At 42.6% G+C, this 21,948-nt stretch overlaps 1 protein-coding gene across 4 annotated transcripts in view; it reads right to left on the bottom strand.

Moving 5' to 3' along the window:
• APP (amyloid beta precursor protein) overlaps positions 1-21,948 on the bottom strand; it is a 147,980-nt gene that overhangs the window by 103,975 nt on the left and 22,057 nt on the right. For all 4 annotated transcript variants that reach the window (XM_081199641.1, XM_081199643.1, XM_081199640.1 and 1 more), the window contains exon 2: positions 6,348-6,515. In XM_081199641.1, the coding sequence (XP_081055767.1) occupies positions 6,348-6,515 (168 nt within the window). The remainder of the gene's footprint in view (positions 1-6,347; positions 6,516-21,948) is intronic.

Below are 21,948 nucleotides of genomic sequence, written 5' to 3'. Positions count from 1 at the left end.
TTGACGTTCATGGTTAACATCAACTTGACATTCTGTCTTAATTTCAGCTTAAACACTGCTCAAAGATTTCTAAACACATGTACCGCATTAAGAATGTGCTTTTGGAATCACACATTCTGACAACTGACCTCTAAAGTATAAACCCATTTATAAGCTCATTTATCTTAGGCATGCCGGAGGTAGCTCTTTGGATTCTGACCACATTTTGGAGAAGTAATGGTTTAGAGAGTAACTGGTTTAATCTCAATGAGCCAGGAGGAAGAAATAAGTTTTAAGATTATACAGTATTAAGGTTTTTTAATTTACAGGGCAGCAGCTGAAATGCTTTAAGCATCTATGCACCGATGCAACTTGATTACTAATATCAGGAAAGCGGTGATATAAGTCACTACCCTTCTACATGTTTTGCTTCCTTAACAGAACAGGATGCCTCAGGGTGCACAAGCTATAACGATTACATATTCCAATCAACTAAACATCACAACGGAGTATTCCAGGGTTCAGACAGTGCTTTATTAACCCACAATGTGTGTCGGAAAGTCCTAAACTATGGTTTCACTGTATACAAATGAGTCTCAAGCTAACAAGCTTCCAACTAGAAAATTTATATATATATATATATATGTATATATATGTGTGTATATATATATATATATATATATATATATATATATATATATATATATATATATATATATATATATATATAATATATTCACTTTACAGGCGTTTGTTACTGCCTAGCTGCTTCTATATTCACCAACTTCTATATTCCTCACAAGAAGTGACGTCCTGCTAGGGCTGAGAAAGACCTCTGTCTGAAATTCCAGTCAGTAGACAGTACAGAGCTAGCAATGGTCTGGCTCAGTATAAAGGCAAGGGTTCCTAGCAGCACAAATAAATACAGAATGCGTTCATATGAGCACGATACAATCAGCTTGGGGCATGACTTATTCTCAGCTGGGATTGTTGATGAATAAGCACAGCAAGACCAATTGTGTAGATCACACACCTAAGGAGGGGAAATTACTTTCTTTAGTAATGTAGGCATTCTAAGGATTTGTCAAGACCCTGATTCCACAGCCCTTAATTTGCTATAATCAATTCCAATTCTGTGGCTTCACTTTGCTTAGAAGTATGGCAAGTTTCAGGTGTGCGGTTGAAATGCTCTTCCACTGGATTCTCCATGCATTTGTACTCTGCCTAGTGCTGGGAAACACTCGCTGCTATGCCTTGCATTGCTTGATTTTCTGACCTCACCTAATGCATATGTATGTATTTGTAATACATTTTCTCCTTCTCACAATGCTCAGGGCATTTATATGCCTCCAATTGCTTTAAATGTGAAATGTGTTATGGCAAATGAAAGCTTATGCCATTACTGCTTTGTTAGTCTTCAAGCGCTCCAAAACACTCTGCTGCAATTGCTGCCACAGACTTTGTGGCTACCCCCTGGTATATTTCACCCTACCCACCCCCCTGAACTTAATCAGAGGCACTTCTGGGCAAGTCTGTCCATTTTTATTGGGCAATGTCTAACTATGCTATACTCAGAGCACACCGATTTCAGTGGCTTTACTCTAAGTACAATATCTGCCACAAATTGTTTATAGCTGATGGACATCTACCATACAGTGGTACCTCTGGTTACATACTTAATTCGTTCCAGAGGTCCGTTCTTAACCTGAAACTGTTCTTAACCTGAAGTGCCACTTTAGCTAATGGGGCCTCCTGCTGCTGCCGTGCCGTCGCGCGCGATTTCTGTTCTCATCCTGAAGCAAAGTTCTTAACCCGAGGTATTATTTCTGGGTTAGTGGAGTCTGTAACCTGAAGCGTATGTAACCCGAGGTACCACTGTACAGTGGCGTAGCGTGGGGGTGCAGGGGGGGCCAGCCGCACCGGGCGCAACATCTGGGGGGCGCGCTCGCACTCTCAGCTCTCTGCCCCTATCTGGCTCACTCACTCTCTCTCACTGCAGTGCTGGCTGTGCGAAGAAGAAGCAAGAAGAAGCTGGCAGCAGCGGCAGGTTAGGGGTTAGGGGGCGCAAATTACTTGCCTTGCCCCGGGTGCTGACAACCCACGCTACGCCACTGCCACTGTATATTGGTTCGTCTGTCCATCTGCTTGTTCTCTATACTGTTTGGGGATCAGAAAAGTAGCACATACCTTTCTTGCTGCTAGTGCACATGAACCGAACCTACCCTACAGGAAACAAACCTGTCTACACAGGCCAGCAATCATCTAATTAAAAAATTGTCTGTTTGACCTAGAAAATTCAGAAATGAAAAAAAAAATCTATTCCCAAGCAACTTACAAAAATACAGAATATAGAGCATAATGTCTTCAATCTGTTCTGATCTGCACACAGAGAGATGGTAAAAAAAAAAAACCACTACCAGCCAGGAATTTCATGTTTGGAGACAGAGGCCACAATCCTGTGCCCATTCAGCTGGGTGTACACTCCACTAAACTTAATGATGCTTACTTTTTAGTAAACACATCTAAGATTCCACTGTTACTTGGTCTATTAACAACACAATCCTAACCATACCTATTCAGAAGCAAATTCTATGGATTTCAATGGCGTTAACTCCTAGCAGGGTTAGAATTGCAGTTTTGGGTATGCGGAGCTGTACATACTGAGGCCCCCCGAAGCCATATGAGCCGATCTTCTCCAACAACATTTGCGTGGGCAAGGTATAGATGCTCTGAAAACAATCACTACCTGCCTGTCTGGCCAATCTTTCATTTATATTAGCAGCAGCCATCCGTGTCATAGAAAGGAGATGAGACTTGGTGAGAAATTATTGTGACTGAGGTGAGGAGGGATGATTTTGTTTGTTAATACAAAGTTGGGGGTGGGAGATACATTTTATGCCTACAGTTACTCATCTGCTTTGACGCTATCACGCTCCCTGCTAACAGGAAATTTGAAAACTTGCACAAATGTCCCCATCTCTGATCTGCAGCACAGTCCTGCTAGCTAGATAATAATTGGCAGAATGAAAAGGACAAAACTGGGACAGGATATAACATTCCTCCCTCCCGCTACTTTCCAGAATACAAAGCATGTATGATGTGCGTCAAGCAATGAACAAGAAGACATAGGTTGCCTTAATGTTCCTGTTTGTTGGTATCAGTGTGGTTTTTTTGATGTCATTTAGGCTCCCGGCTTCCTATTCCTATCAGTAGAAGCACCCATCAGTTCCCATGTTCAATCGGCTGTCTCCAATTACATACAAAATAAACAGCAAATAATACGCCATGCGCTGTGTTTCAGTAAATGGAGCGGTGGTTTAAAAAACTGAGCCTCTTGGAAGGTCAGCGGTTCGAATCCCCGCAATGGAGTGAGCTCCTGTTGCTCTGTCCCAGCTCCTGCCAACCTAGCAGTTCGAAAGCATGCCAGTGCAAGTACCGTATATACTCGAGTATAAGCCGACTTTTCCAGCACATTTTGTATGCTGAAAAAGCCCCCCTCGGCTTATACTCGAGTGAGGGTCCTTTCGGGCTGCTCCTTCCTCCTCCACCACCTTTGCCACTATCAGTGGCGGCAGAGGAGGAACGAGCAGCCCAAAAGCAGCCCTTGGGAGCTGCTTGTTCTTCCTCCGCCACTGCCGCCACAAGCCTCTGGTGTGGTGAACCGGCTTATACTCAAGTCAATACGTTTTCCCAGGTTTTTGTGGTAAAAAGAGGTGCCTCGGCTTATATTCGGGTCGGCTTATACTCGAGTATATACGGCAGATAAATAGGCAGCGGGAAGATAAATGGCGTTTCCGTGTGCTCTGGCTTCCGTCATGGTGTTCCTTTGTGCCAGAAGCGGTTTAGTCATGCTGGCCACATGACCTGGAAAGCTGTCTGTGGACAAACACCGGCTCCCTCAGCCTGAAAGCGAGATGAGCGCCGCACCCCATAATCGCCTTTGGCTGGACTTAACCGCCCAGGGGTCCTTTACCTTTTACCTTTACTTCAAATGTAGTTTGACTTTTTAGGGGACTATGCACAGAGGCAGAGCCCTCCCCTCAATCACTGCAGCTGGTCCAGAAGCTGCCTATGGTGCAGGATGGAGCATGTTATCGTGCACATCTGGCGCATCTCTTAAATGAGCTGCACGAGCTACCAGTGAGCTTCCAGGCCAGGCTTAAAGTTCTTAAACAGATTTACAAAAGCCTTAAATCAAGGACGGGGAGCCTCAGACCCAGGGGCAGCAGCAGGGCTAGAGGAGGAGTGAATGCTTGGCTTAGTATTGTGTGCAAACCAGGTCACTGGCTTTGTGATTCTTAAATGAAAAGATTATATATATATATATATATATATATATATATATATATATATATATATATATATATGCACGCGCGTGCCCACACACACACACACACACACAATTTTTTAAGTATAGTTCCATAATCTGGGACTTCATTTTAAACATATTTATGATTTTCACACCTTTGGACTACAGAAACATATGAGCAAGACACAAATTAAGACATAGTTGCCTGTTCCATCTGCAGCAGGCATAGGGAATCTGTGGCTATCCAAATGATGGTGGGCTACAGTGCCAACCATTTTTATGTATAAAAATACTTATAAACCAAAATTTAATTTTAAAAAGTATGTATCATATATACAACAAAAACTATTTTCTTCTTCTTTAACTGTCTGAAAAGGTTGCTGAGAGTTGCTAGCTGACCCTATTCCCCTCCCAAAGGTACAATTCCCAGAGTATACTAACAACCAATCCTTCTTCACAGGGAACTTTGGGAATTGTAGTTGTGAATGGAATAGGGGGACTTTAACAACTCTCAGCACCTTTATCTATCTATAGCTCTGAGAATTCGGCCGGGGGGGTGGGGGAGCCATCACTATTTGAAGAGGTTTCTTAGTGCCTTAAAGTTCTAGTGCGAATGTGGCTCTCTGGGATGTAAAAACTGGTATAGCTACTATCCATTTCTTAGCATCAGAAATTCTCACAACATTGTTCATAATTCATTGTTTGGCTGCTGTAGACAAATTGCCCACCACATTGCCATTCACTCCTGCTGAGAATTGCTTGTAGCTGAATTTAGGAGATGTACCTTTTCTTACTTAAGCCTACGTTAAAAATGCATGATTCCAGTTCCCCATGGACAGAGGCAGCAAAGACCAGAAAAAGAAGTGGATTTCCGAGGGCTTTCTAATCATTACTGCCACAAACTTGTCTGACACATATACACACTATGCTTTTGCACTGTGCCAACTAAACGTAATGCTACTGCCATGAATTTAAAACCTTAGTTTTTTGTGTTGTACTCATACGGCTATAAGGCCACAATGTGCTTAAAACTGAGAAGTCTTGGGGGATTATGCTTGTGGATTTCATTAAAGTCCCTCTTACCTATCATCTCCTAACTTGAGCATGGTTTTTGCCTCCCCCCCCCCTTGTGCTCACTTCTGCCCATTCAAAGGAAAGCATCAGATGATTGGTTATGTTATCATAATTTGCACATAGGTTCTCAACCTCATTGGTTTCTTACCATTACTTTTAAGAAAGGTTCTATTTAGAAATCTGCAAACTTTTTACACAATTTCATAAACATAGAAAAGAAACAACAAAAACAACAACACAGGGCATGAAGGAGGTTGGCTGTGAAGTACAAAAAAAGATGAGGCTTAAAACAATGACTTGGGGGGAAATCACTCATTTCCAAAATTCAATTACAAACCAAAATGGCTATTAATACTTATACTGGGACATCACAGTCCTTCGTATGAAAACTAAGTGTCAAATCCATCCTTTGTTGCTTCACTGCCACAACCAAATTATCAACCACCTGGGCTCTAACAGGATACAGAATCACATAATTGGAGAGTTGGAAGGGACCCTGAGGGAAATCTAGTCCAACCCCCTGCAATGTAGGAACATATGGATGATAAACCATTATTTTTCTTGGCCTGCTTTGCAAGGCAAAGATGCTGTAGAAAACCAACACAAAGCTCTTTGTAATGGAGAAAACAACAAACTAGGACTTGACACTGTGTCCTGTTATGACATGAGGAGCAACTTATCTCCATCTCTCCATGTTCCTTCGACGTGAGCTAGGGTCTTGATTAAACAAGCACACTCCTTATCCTGAGGAGAGCTGTGCAAACTATTAGCCTGAACAGACTGAATGCCTTTTGTTAGCTTCCGGCAGAACTCACTGGCCACAACTTGAAAGCTAGAGAAATGTTCATTAAATTGAACAAAAGGACAAGACAATCCAGAGGATTGGGAGGGGGGAGAGTAGATGACAGAAGATTCCACTTTGAAGCTGAAAGATTTGCATTCTTGGTGGTTGTGAAAAACTATTTATGTTCAGGCAGAAACTTACATGCTGACAGTACTGCAAAATCCCTTCTTTTGTCGCAATGCAGCTCTTGGTTCCAGAAGGGTCAGATTCCCATTTTCCGTTCTGAACATTCATATGCATATTCAGCTTGCCACAGAACATGGCCACTTGGGGCTCCGCCAACAGGCCAGCATTTCCATCAGTAGGCACCTAGAACAGAAAAGGCAGACAGTATTACTTCATTATTGAAACCAAAACAACCTAAAGTAACAAACCTCTCTATGTGTGCGTGCGTGTGCACAGACATGCACACTTAAGAGAACCTGCAAAAGTTCAAAAAGCGTAAAACAAATCATCACTTCACACATTAAGGCTGGCAAAACATGCATTTCAGATTTACTCAGCTTGGGCTACAGCTGTTGTCAATAGGCCTTTTGTGACATGGCAACTAGAGAAAGCATGGATCTGGCTGTGCACCCACCCATGCATATGCATATGGCAGTCACCCAGAGATTTCAGAAGGCAAACAGCTGACTCTGGTGTCATAGGGAGAAACACAGAAAGAGTACCTGGGAAAGTGCTATCAGTATCTTAGCAGTTACAATACTATAGGGAAGGGCCGCACCTACAGCCAGTTCTTTCCTAGCCAAAGACAGTATTACTCCTCTCCAAGAGCCATTTGTCATGCTGGCTGACACTGAGCAAAAAGTTTACCTGTGTCTTCACATAGCAATGGGAGGGAGATGCCCCCTCTTTTTTCACCGGGAACTCCCAAATGCACAGATAGTTTTTTCCAGATACAGCAGCTAATGTTTTGGCCTTCACTTTGAAACCAAAGTGTAGGTAGAATACGCTGAACATGCAAAAGCGTCTTGGAAGCCTAGGAGCTTAGTGACCTTGAAATGTACTGCTAGCAGAATTTGTGCTCATTATTCAGGGTTGGAAAGGAAAAACTCACAGGCTTTCAGCATCTGAACACATCTGAATGTTTTCTCAAATGCAATGCAATACATATTCTACAACCTTCATATATTTGGCATAAAGGGAAGAGCCATAGCTCAGTGGTAGAGCATTTGCTTTGGGAATCAAAGGTTTTTCCATCCCCAGCATCTCCAGGTTGGGGCCGAGGATGTCCTGTATCAGAAGCCCAGGAAAGTCCCTTCCAGTCAGTGAAGATAATACTGAGCTAGATGGAGCAAACTCATCTGACTCAGCATAAAGTCACTGCTGCTGTTTCTATGAACTACACAATTCCAAGGCAAAGCATGCACCTTGAATGTAGAAAGTCTCAAGTTCAGTTCCTGAGATCTCCAATTAAAAATCTCAGGTAGCAGGAAAGAAGTTTTTTCTTACATTTTGGGTGCACCACTGACAGCAAAGAGTGAAAAAGAGAACACAGGCCCAGGTAGACCACTGCACAACTTCAAGTACATCTGTTTGCACAGCTATTCTCACATGTGAGCAGTTACAATCACAACAGCATTCCTCCTTCAGAAGTCAGGAAGGAATAAAAATGCTTCAAAGTCCATGCAAATCTGATGGGATCAGTTTGTGATGCGAACAGGAAACGTGCTTCCAACTTTCCATAGTCGTAATTTTTTACACACTTGACCTATGCTGTGTCTGTGCATGAGCAAAACTTACTTATGCTTGTGCAATAGGCCTTGACCTCCTTCTCCTTCTCCCCTCTTCTTCCAGCAGTCCCCTGCATACCTTCAAAATCACCCACCCACCCCAGATCCTTTGAAGAGACACAGAAGGTGTGCAAGGAGGAGAGCAGCAAGGTCAAGTTAGTTCACCCACTAGTTATAACTTTTAACACTCACTTTGCTAGGACAGGCTTACATATTATCTGATGGTACAGATCGCTTTGTTTACATTTTCATCTCTAAAAAAACACATTCATTCCACCTAACCCCACGTTTCCATATATCTTACATTTTTTTGAATGAATCAGTTCACGTGGCTCAGACAACATTCACTCAGATTATTAAACCTGGTCACATCTTCAAAGGCTCTTAGAATGTGGCATCTGCTTTCAGGTGCCTTAAAAGGAGCTGCCATCTGACACAAAGGCTTTTGGTAACTTAATATTAATCCGCTTCAAAAATCAAATTAGCCTCAAGATGCTTAGTGAGCAACAATAAAGCCATGTAACAGTAGACTCATTTGCTTGAAGGAACAGCATCAGCAGATACGTGAAACCACAATGATTCTGACTGCAACTGGCATAAATACAATGGAAACATGTGTTATACATCAGTATGTCAAAGAATATACATTTCCAGGAGAAAGCGAGGATGTCTCATGGAAGATGCTCCATGTAACTTTAGAGAGAACATCTGAATATGTTAGGAGACTAAAAGGACAGTCACGTGAATGAGTTTAGCATATAAAGGCAAAAACATGCAGTATCCTGGGCAACTTAAGACAGTCTTTCCAGACAAGGGCTGGATGGAACAACTATCATATCATAGTCCAAAATCCATATACCCAAAACCTCATTAGGTTTTCAACAGCCTTGCCAATTTTTAATCAAGGGCTGGTGAAAATATTGCACTCCGAAATATGCTGCCATAAGAATAAAATTTGGAGGTCTCTTATAAACCAAGAGAATGCCTACCAAATAAACACACATCACGGTAAACCACAAGCAACAGTGTACCCATAAACACACAGTGTACAATAAACACATACGCACCACAAACTCAGCTCAATTTATATCACATTTAGCACAACTTAGATGTGACATGCATGTGAGAAAACTGTTCTAGTTTATTTTGTCAGTTCATCAGAAGGGATGACATTTGGGAGTCCTTTGAAGGTAGTAACCAATGTATTTTCTTCAGCATCACACAGAAATGCTGAATGAGAATGTGCTGTCTGATGCCCTAAATTCATTAGAACAGAAATGTTACACTGACATCTGCTACCAACAGCTGTAAATATAGGAAATTCATTAGCTGCCTGTCCAATACACAAGAGCCGCATAAGAAAACACATCAACTGTGGAAGTTATACATCTATATTAATCATGATTATGATCTAAACTTTTCTTACTGTTTAAAGTGTCCCTTAATTGCATCCACAACTCCATATGACAAGAAACATTAAACTGTCTTCAACAAATAAGTAATGTGGAATACTAAATATGCTGAAGGCTTAATTAGCAAACGCCTGTCAACTCCAGTGCTATGAAGAAGTCTCAATGTGCTCATGACTTGTCTTAATAATTCAATAAACCAGGGAGTGGAAAGAAAATATAATATTGCCATGATTATGGACGATGGACTATTTAATAACTAAGTCAATGACTAAATCTTTAGTGGCTAATAGCCCAATTTACTCAGAAGTAAATTGAGATTTGCTGCTGGGGGAACATGCATAAAAGTGCAGCATAACTGTACAATGCTTTACATGTCTACTCAGTAGTAACTGCCACTGAATTCAATAGTATTTATTCCAAGTGGTATACGATTGCCATCTAAATAATCTAAGCAGTGATTTTCTCATATGGATTCCAACAAACCAAGATTCCTGACTCAGCCTGACATCTGAACTGGACATCATGGGTTATTGCCCTCCAAACAAACCACAATGCAAAGCAAAGGTTTATTGTTGGCTTCCCAATCTTGGGTTAGCTTGGAGTGAAACAAACCACAAGGCACAGTTAGACAGAATGCTAAAACAGGGATTGTTGCTCTCACTAGAGCAGAAAAGCTGGAGAGATCTCAACATTTGCAGGGAAGCATTAACAATAGTTTACCATGATGTGTGCAGTCAAAACTGTCTACCCAACCTCCTCCCTCTGCTCTTGTGCTGATTATCCCAAAAGAGTTATTGTATATAAATTAGATGAACATGGGAGCTACAGAGAGCTGTTCTAATTTACGACTAAGAGTAAGATATGCATATAGATATGGATAGATATAAGGGACGTGGGTGGCACTGTGGTCTAAACCACTGAGCCTAGGGCTTGCCGATCAGAAGGTCAGCAGTTTGAATCCCCGCCATGGGGTGAGCTCCCGTTGCTCGGTCCCTGCTCCTGCCAACCTAGCAGTTCGAAAGCACGTCAAAGTGCAAGTAGATAAATAGGTACCACTCTGGCGATATTTCAGGAGCTTGTTCACTCATAGGACAGAGGATGGCCCAGTGGAAAAACCTCGCCTTCACATATTGTTAGTCTCACCCTTACTGTGCAAGGTTGCTAAAAGTTAATCATTCCAACACAAGCTGTAGACATTCACCTCTAATGAAAGTTTATACAGACTCAGATCTTATTTATTTGGCAGAGAATCAATTTGCACTCTGCCTGCTGCATACAATATGCAGCACTACCTTAAAAGGGATTAATCATGGATCACTTAATACAGCCCTATTAAATTTAACAGGACTACCACAGTGTTGACCGGTCACCTAACCCTTGAGAATTAAAGAAGCGGAAAAGCGAAGAACCTTTGGGAAAAGTTAGTCAAGGTGAAACATTTTATTCCTGAAAACCCGAAAACACTTGATGTCCAAATGCTGACAGCAATGTAAAAGGGAAGGGATCCTTGAAAAGGTCAGCTGATTCTTGCAACAAGGATAGGAGGTGCTACTTCTGTGTTTTCCCCAGAGCACCAAATGAGGCGCTACAGAAGCTCCATTGGTTCTCAGATAACTAAACATTTCTATGGGGTGTCCTCTCCTCTCTCCAACAGTTCAAATCTGTCACCCCAGAACACTCCAAGCTTGGAAATCTGTGGCTTACCTGAATATCAGATAAAAGGGTCACTAGACAAACACGGCATATAGCAGTCACAGAAACATAGAAAGCCCCCTTATACAAAGGCAGACCACCAGTTTACACACTGACTAGCAGCTACTCTCCAGGGTTTCAGACCAGAGTTCTCTCCCAGCCCTACCTGGAGATGTTAGGGATTGACCCTGTGACCTTCTACATCATCCTACTTACCACTTTGTTTGCACCTAGTCCATTCTGGATCCCAGTGCCCCCAAGATAAGAGTTCTCAAGCAAAGTTCCTCAGAAGAATATTTGTGACCTTCCACAGCCACTGTGATCCATGCGACGGTCACCTCCAGACTGGATTATTGTAACTCGCTCTACGTGGGGCTGCCCTTGAGACTGACCCAGAAACTCCAGCGGGTGCAGAATGCTGCGGCGAGACTCCTTATGGGGTCTTCGCTGCGAGATCACATTCATCCGGTATTATACCAGCTGCACTGGCTCCCGGTGGAGTACAGGATAAGGTTTAAGGTGCTGGTTTTAACCTTTAAAGCCCTATACGGCCTAGGACCCTCGTACCTACGGGACCGCCTCTCCTGGTATGCCCCACAGAGAAACCTACGGTCTGCAAATAAGAACATCCTCAAGGTCCCAGGCCTCAGAGAGGTTAGGCTGGCCTCAACTAGAGCCAGGGCCTTCTCGGCTGCGGCTCCTATCTGGTGGAATGCTCTGTCACAAGAGACGAGGGCCCTGCGGGACCTGACATCTTTCCGCAGGGCTTGCAAGACAGAGTTGTTCCGCCAGGCCTTTGGTCAGGGCGCAGCCTGACTCCCTCCTCTGGCAACCTTGCACAGAATTTTGCTTAATTGGTTGCCATCAATTTGATTTAATTAATTTTTATAATGAAATATTTTTAGATTGTGTGACTATTTGATTGTTGGATTATTTGATTGTTGTTAGCCGCCCTGAGCCCGGCTTCGGCTGGGGAGGGCAGGATATAAATAATAATAATAATAATAATAATAATAATAATAATAATAATAATAATTACTATTATTATTATTATTATTATTATTATTATTATTATTATTATTATTATGTTGCTGGATTACACCTTCCATAATCCCCTGCCACTCATCATGCTGCTTGGTGCTGATGGAAGCTGGAATCCAATAGCATCTGAAGGGTCACAGGTTCCCCCTTCCCTGCAGTAGGTACTTGAAGCTTTCTCATGCAGTCAACCTGTCTTCTGAGACTGAGCATGGCCACGCCCTCCATTTCTAAGCACCCACAGAGAGATGCAAATGGGTGATTACTTCCTCCCTGTGTGACCACCCATGGTATACAGTATGTCTATAAAAGAATCTATCAAGCATTGCCAAATGTTTTGGGGAAGTGGGTTTATTCAGGTATCTCCAAGTTTTGTAACCCCTAGTTTAATTCAGAGCCAGGTGGTTGGGAGGAAGAAACAGCAGCAGTAACAACCAGGGGTGTGGGTTTCTTGGTTGTTGTTTTTTTAAAAAGTAGGGCATGGGCTTATGGTGGCAGTGGTGAAACAGGAAGTTTGCAAATGGTAAACCATTTGGTTGAAAGCCATAGCATTAAGTCATGCAACTTTAAATAAACACGGATGCAATTTTATGCATATTCTGGGGCTTTCTGAAGCCTCAGTATTGTTTGGTTTCGTGCACGTAATCCCTCAGCATGTGTCATCCATCACTTCTAAAGATAACTTTCTTTAACCAAGAAACTTTACACATCTCTGAATCATCAGAAGTACTACCACGTGGATTACAAGACTAAGTATCCCCACAAATTCCCACAAGTGTAGACTGGCTAGGGAAAAAATATGGGATGCTACATTGTTAATCCAACTAACTTGTTTTTCTAGCAGCTGATCAAGAAAAACAGACAGATCCATTGAAAATGTGTGTTTATTAATTTTTAGAACACATCTCAATATAAAAATCAAGCCTTAATGTGTGTTTTTCTTTGCTGCAATATTAGTTTAGGGTTTTATTACGGTTATATCAAATACCAATACATCATACTTGCAGTTTTTATAAGATCTTATATTTTGTTTGTAAATACATTTAGCTTGTTATGTTTCTTATGAGTGTAAATTTCTCTTTTTATAATAAAAAGCTGTTTTAAAAAGTGACTAGATAGTGTGGATCTTGTTTAATTGCTAAGGGCTTATGCCCCGCTAACTCCACTCTCACCAACCTGCCAATCCCTCCATATTAAACCCCTCTCCCAAGCTTCCCACCCCATGCATCCTTTATCTCTCTCACATATTATTTCTTACATGTGAGGAAGCTGAGGAGCAGAAAAGAGGGGGACTTAACTTGCCTCTTCCTTGCATTATCTACAGTATTTCACAGACCAGCTTACAATTTCTTGAACCACCAATACTTTTTACCTAAACTAAAAATGCCTCTCTCTCTCTCTCTCTCTCTCTCTCTCTCTCTCTCTCTCTCTCACACACACACACACACACACACACACACGATTAATTTATTCTGCTTATCAGAGAGCCTTGAAGAGGTTTTCCTGCAAAGCCATTTGATAAAACCAAGCACACAACAGAATTAATTTGCATGTCTGTCCTATTATAAGAAACAGTCACACTCACACCTTGGAATAGCACTCACTTAGGGCAAATCCAATGTGTATTAGTGTAGGATGTGGGACAAGGTTTAAAAACACATCTTAGCAAACTTGAAAATATTATGTGAAAAATAGTTGCTTTATGTTTCGACCCCCTAACTCTAGTAAGATTTGAAGATGTGCAATTGCTACAAATAAAAGGTATGCCCCACGCCCAGAGAGATGCAGTTCAGTTGTGTCAATGGATGAGCCAAAGGATGCCAAGCAACCTGTCAGCTTCAAAGGAGGGCACAGGCTGGGTAAGGAGCAAAAGGTTGAATCAAATAAGTGTCTGCTTACTTTTTTTGCTGCCTCGCCACGGAGTGCAACCCGAAAACGCTCAACCGGAAGCGTATTTATCCCGAGGTATGACTGTATCAGCACTTGCCCTAAAAAGATCCAACTGGCAAATCAAATTTCCTCCAACAAATTCATTGCAAGCTGTAAATCCCAGGGATTTCAAAAGAACTTGCCACAACATAGTGAGCTTCAAATTAGCACACAAAGCACTCCAGATGCCCTTATGTCAATCATTTCAACCCAAATACGCCCATTTAAAAATGCATTCCAAATCACACCATGCTGTTTCCATCCACAAAATAATTGTCATCTGATGTACATCTTGACTACCTCAAACCAGCTGAAGAAGCAAGAAGGTGTAAAGCCCACAGGAACTGAATATGACCGTACCTCAGAAAGCTAGAGTTAGCATATATAAAAGGAAACCACCAAAAAAAGCTTGCATGGCAACCCACCTACCCCAAAAAAATAAAAACCCAACCAAGAGGGACAATGACTCTTTGAAGAAAGGCGAAATTATGCACCGACCGGTGGGGTAGGCAAGGCAGATCATTTCCATCTTCACTGCACCAGGTGATCTTTTGTTTGTTCCCATTAAGAGAAAGTTATTGTCTGCTAAGAATTCTTTTCTTCAACAGAAAAGAGTCAAAATTATAGGGCTGAACCTGTATAGCTCAGCAATCAACCCTCTTCTACCTGAAAAAAGCTACTGTGGGGGTTACAAACTCCACAATTATACGTCGTCTCTTCCAGAGATCACAGCAACCTGCTTTTTCCTATCAACCGCAATCCTATATTTCTATTAACCAAGTGGCTGAGGCTCAATGCAGGGGGCATTGTGAGTTTGGCAAGAATGCATGCAAGACTCAATTGTTCAATTGTGCAATGTTTATTAGGAATAAAGAAGGCAAGGAAGAGAACAAAGGGACAAAGCAGAATATTGAAAATAAAAGGGGCTCTTTAGCTCAAGTCTTTGTATCCTGATCTTACTACAGTGGTACCTAGGGTTAAGTACTTAATTCGTTCCGGAGGTCCGTTCTTAACCTGAAACTGTTCTTAACCTGAAGCACCAATTTAGCTAATGAGGCCTCCTGCTGCCCCCGCACCGCCGAAGCACAATTTCTGTTGTCATCCTGAAGCAAAGTTCTTAATCCGAAGTAATATTTCTAGGTTAGCGGAGTCTGTAACCTGAAGCGTATGTAACCCGAGGTACCACTGTACTTTAAAGCCAGTTTCTGGTCTCCTCATGAGTAGCATAGGTGATCAGTCCCCATTCATGTCACAGTTCATTTGACTGGTAGATGGCACCTTTCAGCCAATTATCTTCCAGGTCACATTTGCCAGAGTCTGCAAACACTTTCAGGGAAGTGGAGAGAGGGGAAGATGGCTGTTAGTTTTGCAGATCGGGGAAGTGGCCATCTGGTGATAAGCATCACCAGCATTTTTCCATCTTTCTGTCAGGCAGCATTTAATATTTTCCTGCTAAACAAGATTTAATGAATAACCTTTGGGTCTGAGAAGGGGCCCGTGCCTTGTTCAGCAGCCATGGTGGTGGGCAAGAAACCAGTTTTAGCCACACCCTAAAACAAACACTGGTTTCTCTCACCAAGGGTTACACAAGTCTCACCAAGGGTTACACAAGTTTCTCATCAGGAGTAGTGTCACATACAACAACAGTGTTGTGAACAACAATAATCACAGTAGCAGTATGGTGGACTCCTCGTTTCACCTGAGATCATAAAGCAGCATTTAATGTTTAAACAGCTACTATAAACATGCAGGCATAACATGCAGGCATAACAAAGAGGTTATCTGCTGTAAGCACAAAAGCCTCACACTTAAAAGAAAACACAAGAATATAATGGATTGAAGAAATCCTCTCACTAGTTAGAGATGTGACCATGTGCCTCAAGGCAGAAATCTCAAACCGGGTAGCTAGAAAGCAAAGTTATCTGAAGGGGATACACAAACGAGCACTTCAAAGCACAGGCTAGTTTAAAGGAACAAAACAATTTAGAGCACAGTAGCTCAAAGGTCCTTTGATACATGGCAACTCAATTTAGCTGACAGATATACAAAGAAACCAATTCGCATGACAGGCCATTCAGTGGCAGATGGCTGGGGGCTATTTCCCTCATCTGACTGCTTGTAGCTGGAAGGGAAAAGCAACACAGAGACACAATCCAAATCATGGATAGGCAAACTATGGCCCGGGGGCCGGATCTGGCCCAATCGCCTTCTTAATCCTGCCTGTGGATGGTCCGGGAATTGGTGTGTTTTTCACATGAGTAGAATGTGTCCTTTGATTTAAAATGCATCTCTGGATTATTTGTGGGCCTGCCTGGTGTTTTTACATGAGTAGAATAAGCATCACTGGGACTTCCTTGCCTTTCTGCCAAACAGGATTTGATTGTGAACATTTGGGTATTAGAAGGATGTGGGTGCCGCTGTGGTCTAAACCAGTGTTTCCCAACCGGTGTTCCGCGGCACACGAGTGTGCCGTGAGACACCGGCTGGTGTGCCGCGAGATGCCTGGAGGGAGGCGGGCGAGTCGGGCGGCGAGAGGCGGGGCGGCGGCGGCGAGGAGAGGCCGCGCCTCCTGCTGCTGCCTGGCGCTCCTCCTCGCAGCCGGCAGCGCTGCCTGGGCGCCTCCGCGCGACTCTGCCTCGCTGGGTTTGGTCTCCCAGCAGAGACGGGTCACACGCGCACCTCCCTCCCTCCCTCAGCCTGCGCGGAGGGAGAGCCAGAGAGAGGCATCGCTCCTGCGCGGCGGGAGAGGGAGCAGCCGGAGCGATGCCCCAAACGAAGGCATGGGACCGGAGGGGAAATCCTCCCGGCGTGACGCTGCGCGCTGACGTCACGGGGCGGGGCTTCAATGGTGGTGTGCCGCGAGATTTTTTTTCAGCAAAGAGGTGTGCCGTTGCCCAAAAACGTTTGGGAAACACTGGTCTAAACCACAGAGCCTAGGGCTTGCTGATCAGAAGGTCGGCGATTTGAATCCCTGCGACAGGGATGAGCTCCAGTTGCTCGGTCCCTGCTCCTGCCAACCTAGCAGTTCAAAAGCACGTCAAAGTGCAAGTAGATAAATAGGTACCGCTCCGGTGGGAAGGTAAACGCTGTTTCCGTGCACTGCTCTGGTTCGCCAGAAGCGGCTTAGTCCTGCTGGCCACATGACTTGGAAGCTGTACACCGGCTCCCTCGGCCAATAAAGCGAGATGCGCGCCGCAACCCCAGAGTTGTCTGCAAGTGGACCTTACAGCCGGGGTCCCTTTACCTTTACCTTATTCAGCAGCCATAATAGAGGCTGTCACATGCGTATAGACAGACAGACAGATTAAAAGTTTATAGGTAGATATATTTTTAAAATTGAGGGGGGGAGATAGCAAAGGTATATAGATAGAATTGTTTGCAGTCATATTTATGTGGCAGGCTGCCAGTTCATTCTGTGGGTGCAGCCTGGTTCATGCTAACCTTTTCTCATGCAGACAATATGCAATCATGCGCAGGCATGCACATACAATCAATTGCATATTGCAGTGTCTGTCTATCTGGAGACAAGCAGTGTATCTACAAGAGCCCTGTCACTCACACTGGTCATTCAGAAGTCTATGCGAAGCCCACCTGATGGCAAGAGCTCTTGCTTGTTGCTGTTCCCAAACATCTGATATTCAGTGACATTACTGCTTAGGAACATGGAGGCTCCATACAGCCATCACGGCTAATAGTTATTGAAGGATGCCTTTTCCCTGAATTTGTCCAGCTCCCCTTAAAAGAAATCTAACCAATGTTCACCATGACACCTTGTGACATTCAAGTCCATAAATTAAATTACAAAAGGTTTGGACAATATTCGAGGCATCAGGAAGCCATTAACAAGCTTTGGAACAGAATGCTCTGTTCTTGTCCTTCCCTTTCCTGTCACACACTGGCTTCAGTGAAAGATACTGGCTCGTACCAAGTCAGAGTTCCCTGGTTCAGGCGTAACAGAGAACTCTGGTTTAATACAAGTTTTCTCTAAGCATTATAGGAAAGGTGAGAAGAGGAGCAACAGGAGGACCTGTCAACCCCAATGTTTATTCATGGCTTTACAAAGCCTGGCATAATTGTACAAACAGGCCACATTGTGAATACGTATTTCCTTTGTTTTGTTTTTCCTGAAATTTGTGCCGATCAGTTTCATCTGTTAACCCCAAGTTCCACTATTTTAAGAAGAGGGGGGGAAATCCCTTTAATCACTTTCCCCTACAAAATGCTATCCCTCCATCCCTCCCAATCCTAGCTACCTCCCCCAAATTCCAGAACTAGAAATACCCAAACATAGCTTGAAAAAAAGAAGCATTTGGTGTGTAGGAAAGAGAAAAAAGTATTTCCAAGAGTTGGAATTGTTAGCCTGAAAGAGAGCAAAGAATAGAAACGGAACCTTGGGAATTTGCACAAAAAAAGTAGCAAAGCTAAGATTTCTTCTCGGAAGACTTCTAGCTAACATGACACACGCTAACTTGAATGAAAAATAGAGAAAGCTTGCCTTTTTCTACTGAAGAAGTGTAAGACAGGAATAAATTACTAGGTGTCTATCCCTCTTTGCATAAAATTACAGAGACGGTCCTTTGCCAGTAGTCAAGTGAATATTCCCAGGAACAAAATATTAAGCTTAAGAAGAGAACTTTAGGAGAATTAGCTTGTCAAAGTGAAGATCAATAATCTTGTAGCAGTCGTGAAAGCAAAAGTTTAACTTTGTTTTATTACAGAGTACAGCTTTCTTCCATTGGGGTTTAATTAAAAGAAATATATCATAAAGAGGTTAGATTAATTTCCCTTTATTTTTTAAAACAACAGAGCATGAACCAAGCAAAGTTTAGTCCTTTTAGGAATCACTGGTTTCAGTGGGAATGTTAAACATATGGGCATAAGTTTCCTACTGAAATTAAAACAATGTAAGAGTACTTAACTTTAGAGGATTTTGCTCAGTTACTTTTTCAACACCACCGAATTGTCAGCAATAATTAAAATTTAACAATTCTGCATGTTAGCACTAAACTTTTATATTTCACCAGGCAATTAGGAATACATCTTTCCACCATGGTTAACTGACGTCTGTTTTCAGTTTTTAAATATGGTTTTTCTTGTATGTTTTTGTTCTCTCACTGCAAAACACTTTGGTTTTTTATGACCAGGGAGGAAGAAAAAGGGCACCTTTTTTCAATTCCCTTCATTTCTGGCCACTGGACATGGTAGTTACGACCAATGGAAGTTGGAGTCCAGTAATGTTTGGAGGGTCACAGTTTTCTCATTCCTGTCCTTCAACATTCCTGCCCTAGGGCACTTATTTGTTAGACTTCTATTTCAGCCACTATTTCTCAAGTCTGAGACATCATGTGAGGACAAGGTAATCTGATGCACATCTACTCAGAAGTTAGTCCTCTTAATGAGGCTTCTTCCCAGAAAAGTGAAAATGGGATTGCAGACTTAGGGAGGAAGTGGGCCTTGTCTGAGATAGTGCCATTAACCACACATTGGTTTTCCCCCCCAATTATATGCTGGAACAGCAAAGACAGACAGGTGGAAAGGATTCACAGCAGAGATTAATGACAAGCTGTTTTTGAAGGAGATTTATATGTTCATGAAAAGCTGCATAATACATACACCACAGCTCATTTGTGTGAAAGTGTTCAGCTGTGGCATTCTGGCAGCAAAATTATAAATAGAACCCTCCACAGTTCCCCGATATATACCCTTTTTTTGTTTTCTTATTAGGACCTAATGAGATGCAGTCACATTGCGAAAGGGGTCATGAATTCCACTATCAGCTAGGAAGGAAATGTCTAGTCCATTTTGTCTCCAGCAGTTCATGTTTCATTATGTAGAATTCCAAAAAACCCTAATGACACCACACAGCAAGAGTGCAGCAGCCAGAGCATCACTCACTAATGATGAGCTGGTGGAGAGAAACTGTAAGCAGAGGGGCTCGTGCCACTTTTGAATCCATCCATCCATTTCATTTCAGGTTATCAGACATTCTTTTCCACATTCAAGAGCAATCTAAGTTTCCATCTCTATCAGGGTAAAAAAGGTAAAAGGTAAAGGACCCAAGGATGGTTAAGTCCAGCAAAAGGCAACTATGGGGTGCAGCACTTCAGGCCAAGGGAGCCGGAGTTTGTCCACAGACAGATTTCCGGGTCACGTGGCCAGCATGACTAAACTACTTCTGGTGCAACGGGACACCGTGATGAATGCATGGAGCACATGGAAATGCTGTTTACCTTCCCACCACAGAAGTACCTATTTATCTACTTGGCCTGGTGTGCTTCCGAACTGCTAGGCTGGCAGAAGCTGAGGCAGAGCAATGGGAGCTCACCAACGCCGCACAGATTCAAACAATGGGGGAGAGAACGCTTTCCCAGGTAAAATTCCAGTGCTGAATTTTTCCATAGGAACAAAATATCCATTGCATGAGCTCTTTAGCAACAATAAGTGTATGCCAACTGCTAACACACTATCAGGCGAGCTTGGCAGTTTCAACTTCATTGGTTTGCTTAGTAAACACAAATAAAATAAACAAGCAAAATTAGATCACTCTCTGGGACATCAAAAAAATTGCCAACGCAAAACTGTCCAAAACATTACTGAACTCTAAATCACAGAGGCTGCATTTCAGGTGATTTTCTAAGCCAAGGATGTAGAACCTGTTAACAGATGGCCTCCTCCCCTCCCCTCCTATTCACATGCAAAAGGCTCCAGTCCTGACATCCTGTTTGAAATATAGCAACACAGAGATTTGTGCCATCCAGCCCAGTAAGGAAGGCAAACCATGTTTTGTTCTTGTTTTACATTCCAGCTTTGGGGGGGGGGGATCACTCAAACACAGCGTGTCAATTTGGACATCATGGTGAACTGTGGCTTGGGCTCAACAAGAAGGGGAATTAAGTCATATGTGAGAAATAAGAAGGAAAGGGGAAAGGGGGAACACATGAGCTCAGCAATCACCACAATCCCCTAAAAGAGTGTTTGAAGGCTTGTCTGAATGCGAACACTGAGTGTATACCTGTTTGTACAGACACTTTACAATGTACAAACTAGCTAGAGAATTCTGAACTCAAAGATATGCATCACCACAGGCGAGTATTCCCTCTTTTTAATTACTTTTTCATGCTGTAGCTAAAAATGTTTTTTCCCTGATCTTTCACTGTCTCAACCATGGACATTGATATTATAATACACAACAGTAACTGAACGAAGCAAAGAGGCATTGTTAGTCTGGAATAAGGTGGAAACGAAGTGTGTATGCACTCTCCAAAAATGAGAAAATGAAAACAACAACATTTGTATGCCACCCATCTGACTGGGTTTCCCCAGCCGCTCTGGGTGGCTCCCAACAGAATATTAAAAACATGATAAAAGATCAAACATTAAAAACTTCCCTCTACCTACTTCCATTTGTGAAAGCACAAAGCAACTAAAATTGATGGCCAGTAATTTCTTCATAAACTATATGAGAAGGTCGTTTATAGACCTGACAACTGTGTACAGTTTACCTTTATTTCTCTCGCTTGCCCAGGAGTGGTGATAGTAGCACCTCAAAGCTGAAATCCTAAAGCATGAGTTAGGGAATTAAACCCACTGAACTCAGTGGGGTTTGTTGCAGAATAGATGTGGTTGGAGGCTGTGTCTTTTCGTTCATTCCGCCTAACATTTGTTCTTAATTGGCAGTGACGTGTCATCTCATTAATAGAATTGGGGGGGGGGGGAGAGATGCAACTATATACACATTGTTACTATACAGAGGTTTTGCATGTGTATTAATTTATCCCTTCTGAAGGGACCCTCAAGTGAACAGAAATAAGATGCAGGTCTCCAACCTCTGTATATCACTAGCTGTCATAAAAGGGTGGGAACCATATGTATGCAACCTTTGGTCCCATGGCAGAAGAAAGGCGGAGTGTAGTAAATATAGGAAAATGAATTTCTCAA

The sequence above is a fragment of the Podarcis bocagei genome (assembly GCF_964188305.1).
Source record: "Podarcis bocagei genome assembly, chromosome: 6".
NCBI lineage: Eukaryota > Metazoa > Chordata > Lepidosauria > Squamata > Lacertidae > Podarcis > Podarcis bocagei.
Note: the sequence above shows the minus strand (reverse complement) of the source record. Positions and strands in the feature narration are given on the sequence as shown.